This window comes from Lagopus leucura, unplaced genomic scaffold (genome assembly GCF_019238085.1).
Source record: "Lagopus leucura isolate 7727_CA_CO unplaced genomic scaffold, USGS_WTPT01 Super-Scaffold_73, whole genome shotgun sequence".
In the NCBI taxonomy this organism is placed as follows: Eukaryota; Metazoa; Chordata; class Aves; order Galliformes; family Phasianidae; genus Lagopus; species Lagopus leucura.
Genome location: NW_024962252.1, coordinates 21,629,320 through 21,642,485, shown reverse-complemented (window position 1 = coordinate 21,642,485; position 13,166 = coordinate 21,629,320). Strand labels below are relative to the sequence as shown.

Below are 13,166 nucleotides of genomic sequence, written 5' to 3'. Positions count from 1 at the left end.
ATGTCAACGGCACTTTTACCACAAAAAGAAAAAAAAAAAATCAACCAAAAAGCAAAGCTGTAGCTTGATATGCATTTAACTAGCCAAAAAAAGAGCAGCTCTACTCAACCTTTCATTGACTAAAGTGGAGGAGAAGGATATAAACTGCAGTGGCACAACCATTACAGACAACAACCTGATATGCCAAACTGAGAGAGGACCCCAGTTTGGCGGGTTAGAGGGTTTTACTTTTTGTGAAATAGCTGCTTATGTGAATGAGTTCCCCACTTGGCTTCCCAAGTCAAACAAGACATTTGTGTTAGTACTGCACACAGAGCAATATAAAGGTAAAGAGTAGCAGGCAGGCAGAATCAAGGGCTGATGTGTTTTGACAGCACTGCTGATCTTAACTCACATCAAATTGCAGCCTTTACGTTTACGCCTAGTAATGAGAGACAAAAGCGCTAACACATGTCACCAAATTTATTAACAAGATTGCAGCTTTCCAAAAATTAACTGGAGACTGTTCTAAAATATACCACAAAATGAAAGAAACACTCTTGAAGCAACATTAAGCATATCATTAAGTTAAATGATTAAAAAAAAATCTTTTTTTTTTTTTACTGGAGCAAAAGGATCAGTTTAGCACAGCCCCATTTCCTAAGCCACACCACACATTGTTTGAAATGGAATAGTTTTGGTTTGTAGGAATTATTTCTTCACATAAATCTAGAAAATCCAAGAAATACTCAAGAAGCTTGAGTAAAATTCAGTGTCTAAGCTGTATTATTCAACATTAAGTTTAAAATAGCCTAACAAATTTAGGTTTTGGAAAATTCATCTCAATTTTTCTCAGACCATAGTAGGTCCTTCTTCGCAATTCTAAGAATTTCACCTGTCACTTGAAAACTTCACTCATTTTTGTTTTCACATTTCTACAGCACAGTGAGGTGTGGGCTTGACAGAACTGGGAGAGCACTAAGAACTTTTTCCAGCAGTAAGTTTGGATCTTTTTAGACTTTTTTTTCAAAAAAACCAAAAAGGGGGGGGGGGGGAATGGGGAGTGAGAGAGTTAACAGTCCCAATAACAGTCTGTATCCAATGTTCTCCATGACTTGAAGGATATCTACTTAAATGAGAACTGTCCTTGGCAATCTTGGTCCAAAACACAAAGAAGACCAAGCATATCGATGGAACAAACCAGAAGATATTAGTATGTTTTGCTACCAGCAAAGAGAATTAACAGAGAAAAACTATTGAGGCAAATTCTGCAATTAACTTTTCAGTCTCATTACTATGAACAAACTAATTTTTCAGCAGGATATAATGAAATACTTTATATTTAAATTATGTTAATAACAAAATGGAAATGCTTTTATGTTACTTATAATAATATAAGGGAAAAATGACATTTCCTTAATTAACAAGGCAAGATAATGTCTACATTTACTACAAGGCCTTGCACTTACCAGTTGCATGTAACAAACTAGCTTCTAATTTGTGTGGAATTCTTGGAGGGATTTTCATAGATGCACGAATCTGGTAAAAGCTAAAGAAAAAGACAGTGACTTGCAACACATGTGGTACAGTACATCTCAGTTACCATATTCAGGTACACACAATGAAGAAGCAGAAAATAGGAACGAGGAACAAGACAAGGAAGACTGAAAAGATTAACACTGTGCTCTTGTGACTCTTCATCAAGCAGAAAGATGGCCACATGTGAATAGAAGGAGGAATTGATCACAGAGCTTATCTTTCCAAATTACAGTGTTGGGGTAGATTTTTATATAGGTATATGGTAGATTTATGCCAGTAAGGGTAGGAACTGCAGGTTTACAGCCTAAAAAAAGAACCAACAAAAAACATAACCAACACCTTTTGCTTTTTGTTTTCTCAGTCTGTGTCTGCATCTTTAAATAGAGTTTTTAATCCTGTTTAGTTCCATACTGTCTCCAGCCTTGATTGTGATCTATGAAATCCCTAATTGTCTCATGCACTTTATTGGACTTTTCACATGACACAAGCACCCACAAATAAATACTTAGACAATGTGTTCTCTCCATGTCATCTCAATTCAGATAATTTGTTTATATTTGAGCTGGTTAGCTGCGGTTACCTCCATGAGAGAGTTCCATGAGCTGCCAACACAGCTGCACAAAAAACACCTCCACCAGAGGGAGGGAACGAGAACATTCAGAAGTAGAAAGTGGGCAGAAGCTTTTTTACTCCACTCAATCAATCTTACAGCTTGTCTTCATCACCTACACTAATAAAATCCAAGGTATCCCAACCTACTGCATTGTTCTGATTTTGGGTTCTATCAATTCAGCCTAAACCAATGATCCGGTAGTTCATTAGTAAATGTTCTTTTTATTTGCCTAAGAATAAATAAATAAAAATCATTCTTAAATTAACATTTCCACAAAATTAGTAAATAAATTTTAGTCTGGTCCAACAGAAGATATTTAAGCCAGTGGTGTGGTTAGAGATAAGAGCTCAAAGCAAAATCCTTCCTACTGTTTAAAAATTGAATAAAGCAACCTGCTGCAAACTAATAAATACATATTTTGATTTAGACACCCACAGGTCAAAGAAGATTTCAAGCACATTTCTTAAGTCGTTCATAAAGCATGAATTACTTTGACACCTGATAAACAAATATTAACATTAAGTGCTCGCTATCATGTTCTACAGGAGTGTAAGGAATTAAGGTGATAAGAGAGTCTTCTCATCAGTAATCTAGCAAGATGCAATCTAGTTTGCTAAGCTACTCCTTTTCTGTGGGTCAGATGTGACTTCTATCATTTGGTGAGTTACTCATTTCACCTACACTGAGGAAAGATGGTACATTATGATGTACAATAACCTCAGTAAGGAGATACTTCTCACCAGCTTCAGCTTCACTGTCATTTCTGGACCCCCAGTAAGCACCACACAAGAGCACGACATCCTGCAAAGCACATCTTCTCGTGATCCAAATGATAGGAATGTGATAGCAGAGCACAACGCTTGTTACTTCAGGTGTTGAGAAAAGAATGGAAAATCCTTGGTATGGTTTATATTAAATAATACACCTCAGTAGTTCAGCGACACTCTGTTTTTACTAACCTTCTATCAAGCTGGGTCCCTTTATCAGACTTTAAAACAGCTCAAATCTGCATCATTCCCAGACTACATATGGAATCGTGTTGCAGATACACAGAGCATAGCTTTAGTTTAAAATCTTTACCAAATGTCGATTAACGAATTAAGACTGCAACAATGTAATGTGCAAGGCAAACAACAAAAACTGAACACTGAACAGAGAAAGAGGTTAAATTCCATAGTATTTAATGCAGTAAAACTCATTTGCCCTAATGATGCTATTAGATATTAGATGACTATTCACATTCTGGGCCCCAGTGAAAACAGTAATCAATAGAATTGTTCATTACATGCTTCGAATGTAATTTGTGAAACAAAAGCCTGTTTTGACAACCTTACTCTTCCTATTATTAATTCATCAAAAGCAGAGCATTCTATGCTTTATCCAGTAAACCCTTTGCCTGCCTGATGGATTTTAATTTGGGTTAATGGGGAGATGAAGGTGCATTGTTTGCTTGTTTGAGACAGGTGGCTCTGATACTCAGCGCAGATTTATACTTTAAGCAGTTTACAGCAAAACATTTACCTGTTAATCTGAATATTTAAATCCTGGAGGAGTTCAGCTTAGGACAAATATGCAAACCATAGTTTCAAATCTTGCACCCAGGTCTTTGAAACAATTATTTTACAGCATAAGATATTTCAATTAAAAAAACCAACATCCTACCCAGTAGTTATCCAAATTATTCACCATCACTCATCTTTAAATATTCCATAGATTAAGGATCTATCTGCAAATGAAGTGCTGTGATACTGATATAAAATGTTTTATTTACAACCAAATAGCATTTGTAATGCAGAAAATAAAGAAGTCTTTTCTAAAGCTCAGATACACTCTGGGGTACTCAAAGAGCTGGCTGATGTCATCATGAGACCTCCCTCAATTATTTTTCAACTTTTTCAAGTCTTAGTAATCTGGTGAAGCTCCACTACACTCAAAGCTGGCAAACATTCCAATTTTCAAGAAGGGCAATGAAAAAAACTTTGGTTACTACAGGCCTGTCAGTCTTACTTCAGTGTCTGTTCAAATAATAGAGGAAATTATTCTGGGAGTTCTTGAAAAACACTTGAAAGACAATGCAGTCATTAGTCATAGCCAACATGGGTTCACAAGGAGAAAAGTCCTGTTTTACAAACAATTTCCCTTTGTGACAAGGCTACCAAGTTGACCAAAGGAAGACAGCCGATGTAAACTTCTTGGATTTCAGCAAAGCTTTCAATACTCTCACAGCCTCCTTCTGGACAAAATGTGCAGCATACAGCTATACAAATACAGTGGTTGAACAGCTGGCTGATAACGTTGGTCTCAAAGAATTAGGGTAAATGGGGTTACATCAGGCTGGTGGCCAGTCACTGATGAGGTTCTGCAGGGTTTCATTTTGGAGTCAGTTCTCTTCAGTGATTTTATAAATGACATGGAAACAGGACTTGAAGGTATATTAAGTTTGCAGATGATATTAAATTGGGAAGAGCTGTTGATTCCTCTAAATGTAGAGAGCTCTGCCTTGCAGAGAGATCCTGAGATATCGGAGGGCTGGGAAATCATCAACCACATAAAGCTGAACAAGAGCAAGGGCCAGATTCTGCACCTGGGATGTGGCAACCCTGGCTCTATATACAGACTGGGGAATAAGAGGCTGGATAGCAGCCCCATGGAAAGGGATCTGAGGGGTCTGGTTGATGTCAAGTTGAACGTGAGCCAGCAGTGTGCCCTGGGAGCCAAAAGGGCCAAGTGTACCCTGGAGTGCATCAGGCCCAGCACTACTAGCTAGTCAAGGGAAGAGACTGCCAGGTTGTATTCTGTTTTGGGTGCCGCAATATAAGACAGACATCAAACCCCATTACAGCTTCCTCACAAAGGGAGGGGCATCACCGAGCTCTAGTGACATCAATAGGACCCAAGGGAACAGCACAGAACTGCATCAGAGGAGGGTCAGGTTGGGTGTGAGGAAAAGGTTCTTCACAAGAAGGCAGTGGGCATGGAGCAGGTTCCTCAGGGCAGTGGTCATGGCCCCAGGCTGCTGGAGTTCAAGGAGCCTTTGGACCACACTCTCAGGCACTGGGTTTGAATTTTTGGCGATGCTGTGTGGAGGCAGGAGTTGGACTCAGTGATCCTTCCAACAAGGGTCACTTCCAATATAGGAAATATTTCTATGTTTCTATGATACTTTCCTCATTTGACAGCGAGGTTTAAAAAGAAATTTCAAAAAATGCATCAAGACTGGGCACTCTCATTTCTCATCTCTCCGTCTCTGGACATTTATCAATTTGTGTCTCAATCCTCCCTTTTCCATCGAAAAAACAACAACGCAAACTGACCACTCCCAACTACTTCTCAGCTGTACCATAAATGTTGTCTTCTTGTGATAAATCTTCAGCTGACTCATAAATCTCATCTATCCAACTGCATCTCCTTGGGAGTCCAGACAACAATTCAGTATCAAAGACTTGTTACATTCAATTATCTTAGATATCCTTAAAATACTCTGCAAATAACATCTGAAACATTTCATTTCTCCTGGGTTCCACAGCTGAATCATGGTACGTATATGCATTATCTGGGTTTTACCTGGAGAATGAAGGTTCATTCATTGGAGACACTGTTCACTACAGGGTTCACCACCTCATCTTGAATGCCCACACTTAGTTTTCTCACAGATAATATAACTCAGTAGCTATGGAGATGCATTCTCATCATTCCCCAAAAACCATCAGGCCATCTGCTTCTCAATAAAGGAAACTATGACTACTACTAAGGCACACTATGGCAGACCATCCCAGCGCTAGTCTTATTAAGACTAGGTAAGCCAATGCCACTTCTGAAACATCTAAAAACATAATTATTATGTCAATAACGTAGCCTTAAGGCTACTTTAAATTATCTTCCTGATAAGGAACAGAGGCACCTCTGCTTACTGCTGTCAAAAAAGAATGTTTTATGTACAGAGATAAGAGCATGTTTTCTTGAAAAAGCATTACCAACAGATCATGTGGATTCTGTCTTAGTAATAGCCCTCACTCTGCAGTAGTCCATAGCCAGGGACTGCTCGTCTTAAGAAGTCATGCTGAGAAAGATCTGAGAGCCTTGGCAGACACCAAGTTGAACACAAACCACCAGTGGGGCCTGGCAGGAGAATCATGGAATCACAGAATTGCTCAGGTTGGAAAAGACCTTAAAGACCATCAAGTCCAACCACAACCTAACCATACTACCCTAACAATCCTCCGCTAAACCATGTCCCTGAGCAAACAGTTTTAAACTCATCCAGGGATGGCGACTCAACAGCCTCCCTGGGGGGCCTATTCCAGTGCTTAACAACCCTTTCTGTAAAGAAGTTTTTCCTGCTATCTAACCTGCACTAACCCTGGCACAACTTAAGGCCATTTCCCCTCGTCCTGTTGCCCGTCACCAGTGAGAAAAGACCAACCCCACTCTTGCTGCAAACACCTCTGAGGTATTCAAAGAGAGCATTAAGGTCTCCCTTCAGCCTCCTTTGCCCTAGATTAAGTAACTCCAGTTCCTTCGGTCTCTCCTCATAGAGCATATTCTCCAAGCCCTTCACAAGCCTTGTTGCCCTTCTTTGGACCTGCTCCAGCACCTCAGTGTCCTTTCTGTATTGAGGTGCCCAAAGCTGAACACAGAGAGATGGGGCCTCACCATCCCATCCTGGGCAGTATTAATAGAAGCACAGCTAGTTGGTTGACAACAGTGATTATCTCTCTTTACTCAGCACTCATTAGACCACATCTGGAATTCTGTATCAAGGTGATATGTGAGGTAGGCAGCATCTTCTAGTTCCTATTACATCATAAACTTGAGGGGAAAAAAGACAATATACAAAACTATCTCTTAAAATTTGCCAGCCTTTCCTTCTCTAAATGCTCCCAGCATTTATCCTTTCTTTCTCAGCTCACAGACAGCAGGTGTTATGTAAATCGTTGACAGCAGGTCAAGGATGAATGCCAGATCTCTTACCATTTCAGTGCATAAAACCTTTGTTTTGAAACGATTTCACACCAATATCCCAAAAGGTACCTTTGCACATGCTTTGTATTTACTGTGTCAGCACACAGAATGAAAATTGAAGTCACTAATAGAATGCTTACAAATATCTGCAGCATTTCTGCCAACTCAAGCCTATGCAATGCGCTAAATGTATGTGTTTGCTGCTGCCCATTTTATCTCATTTGGTCCTGAATACAATAACATGCACATCCATAATTCCATAGTAATGCTATTAAAAAGTTGAAGGATATCTGGAGATTAGTATCCTTACAACAGACATTGTAGAAAAAGGTCTTCTAAAATAGATATTCAGTACTACTGATCTCCAATAGGCTTGGAAGAACTTCACTGGTCATCCTGAGTAAAGGATTGAATCTTTTCCAAACAAGTTGCATTAAAATCTCGTAGACTTAAAATCTGACATGAATCAGAAAATACTTTCCAACATGGAAACACAGACAGATTTCTTTTTTCTCTGGGATCATCATTTAGATGGGTATGGGTTCATTTATAATCTGAGCAAGAAACTGGCTTAGTAACAATCAGAATTTATCTTGCTACCAACAAAAAAGGAAAGATAAGAAGCAATGATTACGTGGCTTTTTAATGCTCTTACATGGAACCACACGCAGTAATGTGTGCAAGTAGAGTCATCAAGGACAAGCATTATTAAAAAAAAAAAAATCTCATGCATAAAAAAAGCCTGTGTGCTTTTACAGAGACAGCTGCACGAGCACTTACTTAAAAAACCACTTACTTCACCAGCTAAAGCACATTCCAAGGGAAATGCATGTCCTGGAAAAGTTTTATAATACAATTCAGTGAGGTAAAACTTTTCTGCAGTTCCTCTTGCCAAGCAGAGGAAAGGCAGAAATGCACACGGCAGATTCTGACCTTGTCCCTGAGTCCCCATGCACTCAATGCACACTTAAATGGATTCAGTCACACTAACAAGAGCAAACAATGAACATCTTGGACTTCAGCACTCACAGGCGCACTGGGTCACCTGCAGGGCAGCTTCTAAATTTATCAGTTTGCAAAACGAGGGAACAGCTGTGACCTTGCAGATGCAAAACCTCAGGAAAGCCCTTGGGATCTACTGAACACGTGGTCCTGTTGAAAACCACCTTCTCAGGTGAAGAAAACTACTGATGCTCCTCTCCTTTCCTTTGTCCAAGCTGACATCAACCAGACAGGTGTGGCAAAGCAAGCTTCATTTGGTGCACAGGAAAATGGAAAATGGAGAACAGAAGGTTCCACTGCAGTAAGGGTTTGAGGCAGCTATATATTAAAAACATCCAACAGAAGAAAATTTTTTATGTACTTCTGTCAGCATCTCCCTGTCCTACAGTCTTATCTTGTGATAAACCCCCCTTGCTACTGCAGAGACCCTAACAACACTAATTCCTTCAAGAATGTAGAAAAACCCATCTTAGAAGCTGTAAAGGCATTTAGCACTTCACACAGCCAGTCACAAACCTGTATTGTTTGGAATTTTGCTGGGAAGTAACTTTAAAAAAAAATACATCTCATGTCTATGGAACACCTTGTTTTCTAACAACTAAAGATGTATTTGAACGAAAGAGTTGTTAGGTTGAGAGGTGGATGGCAATTATTTGGAAGGTTATTACCTCAATAAATCAGACAAGGGAGACAGGAAAGTAAATGCAGTTAAGGATTTTGCCTTATTATTACAAAAGGCTTTTCTCCATGTTCTTACCAGCAGCACAGTTGGGTACAATTTCTGCACTGGTACTTAAAAACTTGAAAGGGAAATGCTACTCTCAAATAAATCTCGTTGTTTCTTTTTTTAAAGAGTCTAATAAACATGTAATAATGGATTAGCTTTTATTTAATCAAATAAATCTTAACTTGTATCAGTCTGTTTATAATTTTAGTTCCCCTTTTATTTCCTGTTATTACTGAAGGGAATATAATAAATCATGCTAAGTTTTCTCTAAATTTAAGTTATCTTTAAATTATAAGAACTCTACAGATCTCATCTTAACGATTTCCCTGCTATGAAAACTTTCCAACTGCATTTACATGGATTAAAATTAGTATTACAATGTTTTATGTATTTAATTCAAGATATTAGCATCACAAATAACATTTTACAAGTGTTTATCTTCTGATTGTCTCGAACATTTCAATTTTCTGGGGACAAAGGTACAGGATGTAAAGTTTTCCTGGCAAGTGGAGTCACAGCTTTTCCAAAGCTCCACCTTCTGCAAACAGACAGCAGTTCTTCTTCAGAAACATCATAACATATTAATTTTGAAATCAAGGTTTAGCAAACACAACAGATGGGAGACCAGAAGACAAGTCTGACAACTCATTTTCTGGTACTTGCTCCAACGGTATTTCAGTTTTTGTTTCCCAAGTTTTGCAGCTGTGCATCTATTTCATCTGTCAGTAATCAAACATACAAGCTTTACCATTCTCTTGGTAGCCTACTTTAATGAAATTCAACCTCTATTCTATGAGCAAACATATCATGCACTTAATGAAAAATGGAAATTTAGGTACCACAAAGAAATTGTGACAAAAATAATGGTAAGGAAAAAAAAAAAAAACCCACCACAAAAGCAACAGCACCAAATGCACACAAACTATCATGTTTTATGCAAGATACATTACATAAAAGTCAGCACTCTCTTGACCTTGCCAACATCTTCATCTTTTTCCCTGTAGACAGCTTCACCACTTACGGAAGTTACATCAGCTCGAGTTCTTTTTTCTTCTTTTCTAGTTTATATCAATGTTGTTTCTAATACAACTGCTCTTAGATGTTATTTGGACATTATGAAAAAAAAACAAAACCAACAGTCCTTCGGTGGCAGAAGCTTCCATCTTTCACCTTCAAGCAAGGTGAAGTTTCATGATTGATTTAAGCCAGCTTAAGACAGCATCGGCAGGAGCAAGATAGGAGCAAAGTCACACTCCAAAACCTCTTGTGTTCCCTGGTTTAAGGCTGACTTTCCACCACTGCTCCTTGTAAGCAGAAATCTGCCAGCCTCACTGAAGAAGTATTTGTAGGTTCTCCTCACGGAACTGGAGGGGCAGGGGGGTTGCTATTCTGAATGTCAGCATACTTGCTTTCTGTTATCTCCTTCCTCCTTTCCAGTGGGAAAGGTCCTGGCACTGCAGTAATGGTTAGGGTCCTTTCCCTCAGAAATATCAGGGCTTGGGCCCCTCACTGCCCTACAGCTGTCTGAATCCTTTAATTTGTCTCTCATGCTAGCTGGCATTGAGGAAATCTTCGTCCTCTTCATAATAAGGAAATACCAAGAAAGTCTTGAAAATTAGACTATGGTTTTACAACACAAGGAATTTTGCAAAAAAGTCAAGTTTGAAGAGCTCTGTTTTCACTTTTCCCTCTGCCTTGTCCTCCCAGACACTCACTCTTGCCCCTGTGCTACAGCATATTTTCCTCCACTCAATCCTATCAGCACGCTACTTGCAGAGCAGTGCTGCAAACTGGACTCATTCAGCAGCTCAGACAGCACAACTGAGAGGCTGTCCATTGTGGTGACAAGGAAGAATCAGGAGCAAGGAAATCAGAAACTGCAAACTGGCACTGCCAACCAGAGTCTGTATCCGCAAATGACAGCTAGGGAAATTAGAATGGATGTAGCTGATGTCTGTCACAACTCCCTATCCTACAGGAAGTGATGCCAACTGAGAAGGAGGCAGAAGTTCAGACAGAGGGTTTCTTTCAAAACATACTCATCTCTGGACTGCTGTCAGCAAAAGATCACACTGATGAAGCAGACCCTACTGTTTGACAGTCTCCTAACATGGAGGACTGAACTTCCACGGCATTACAGTTACATCAGCCCAGAAGCCAGCTGGTGATAGAACAGAGGAACAGGATCCCTGCTTTTATCTTCTGCTCTTGCACTGGCAGATTAGCTGTGGAAGGTAGAATTATACTGTCTGTTTGTTGTAATTCTTCTGCTGGCTTACTATTTTGGCTTGGCCCATAAAAAGGTAGAAGAGCATTACTGCAGGCACACAGGAAACACCAGAAGAGGGACGACTCTTTTCAGACTGCTGCTATCCAACAGGTCTCCTTTTCACTGACATGTACACCCTTAGCTAATGTCCCAGCCCACTTAATCCCCTCCCAGACTACACTGCTGCCAGCTGCTACAAATGCTGACCATCTGATTGATCACAGAATGGCAAACAAATCAAGAGATGACCATGCATATTAAACCCTTTGGCAGATATATGCCACTGTACTGGCTTAAGCCAACCACAAGTCCGCAGACAAGAATGCTGTTTCACAATGGATTTGAGTCCAAGGAATTTTCAAACTTTCTGGAGAAACTAAGTTGTATAGATTAACATGAATATGTTGAATTGGGCAAAGTTCTTTTTTTTTCTTTAATAAATAAAAAATGAAGAGCTCAGATGTGTAAGCCTGAGTGCCTACAACCCTTTGGAAACATCTTGAGTTTCTTACCTGTCAACTCAAGAATCTGGTAAAGGGAGAACAAGTGGAGAGGAAGGAATGACAGTAAGAAATCTCAAGGTATGAAAAGTTACTTTGTATGACATACAGTAATTGGAAAAGGTATCGGGAGGTTTAATGAGTGAAAGAAGAAGACTTTAAGAGATGTGATGCAACGTGAGTTCTGAGTAGGCACTTGATTGAAGCAGAAGCAGCAAGACTGAGTTTGGTGGTGTGACAGGTATGCGATAGGCACCCACATTCAGACAAAGCTGCATTTCTAAGATAATCCAGCAAACTATGGTCTGTGGTTGCAAATACATAAATATGTAAGAATGGATATATGCACAGCAGGAGCACAAGGCGGCGCTATGCCAGGATTTTCTGTTGTTCCACAAGGCAGATATGACTCTGGAATACTCAGGGAACATTTCTCTCTATTCCTGCTGATTGCTTTGGATCTCAAGCTAATTTAAAGAACTAGCATAAATCATCTTTCTGCAATAACCAACTACACGTAATTAGGGAAGAACACTTAGAAACAAGAGATTTTTCTTTGCTTCTCATTACCCTCAGATAGAGACTGGTCTGAACTATAAGCCAACAAAGAATCTACATGCTACAAAAGAGTGCTACACTTGTGAGAGAGAATCTTAAAATTAGCAATGCTAATGATTAAGCACGTTTCTTAATGCAAAGTTAAAAGTGCTCCTGCTATCATATGCCATTCCAGAATACTGAAATCAGTAAAACTTGGATTTAGAAAGAGAAGTTACATACTAAAGAAACCATTATTCTAATGTCTTCAACTAACACCTCAGTGAACACCTACTCTCATACTACACACAGAAGTTAACAATATTGTTATAGTTAAAAAAGGTTAAAAAAAAAAAAAAAAAAAAGAGCTTAATCTGGAGAAAAATCATTGTATATTCAGGAATGTCTTGCACTGTCACTTACTCCTTAAAATGAACTCTCTGGTCATGTTTCTGCTGAAAATCTTCATTCAGTCTGCTGACAACACTGCACAAGGCTGATCCATAATCCTTACACTGCAACACGAAATGGTACCTGGTCTTTTCTTTCTCAAAAGGCACAATTTCTTTGATAATGTAAAGAAAGAAGCAATTACACAGACCTCCAAGTACAGTCCTTAAAGGAAAACATGTGACTTAAGCCATATCACAGTTACATTTAATGTTCTTGTCACACAAAATAGCTACAGCTATGGCAGTGCTCCAGCAGGCTTCAGCAAGATGGCAAAAGAACACATCTAAACACTTGTTATTTTATTCTTGAAAAGTAAATTTTGCCAAATTCAGTGTCTGGAAAGTGCATCTGACTCATTCAAAATAATGAACTCTGAATATTAGGATGACTTGTTTCCTTCCAGAAGGACTACATAGGTGTAGGTGCTAAGGTCTGAATAAAATCCAGGTTATTTGAAATCCATAGCCATTACCTGAGAAGTCTAGAATATACAACGAATACCCAGGAACATTTATCAAACACTGAGGCATATTTTTGAAAGTATATTGGCTGAGGGAGTGTTGGAGGGCAAAAAAACAATGTTAA

General features: G+C 39.1%; 1 protein-coding gene across 7 annotated transcripts in view; it reads right to left on the bottom strand.

Moving 5' to 3' along the window:
- The window catches only part of FAM135A (family with sequence similarity 135 member A), an 80,859-nt gene that overhangs the window by 45,272 nt on the left and 22,421 nt on the right, over nt 1-13,166 (bottom strand). For all 7 annotated transcript variants that reach the window (XM_042880081.1, XM_042880073.1, XM_042880123.1 and 4 more), the window contains one exon: nt 1,449-1,528. In XM_042880081.1, coding sequence (XP_042736015.1) covers nt 1,449-1,528 — 80 coding nt within the window. The remainder of the gene's footprint in view (nt 1-1,448; nt 1,529-13,166) is intronic.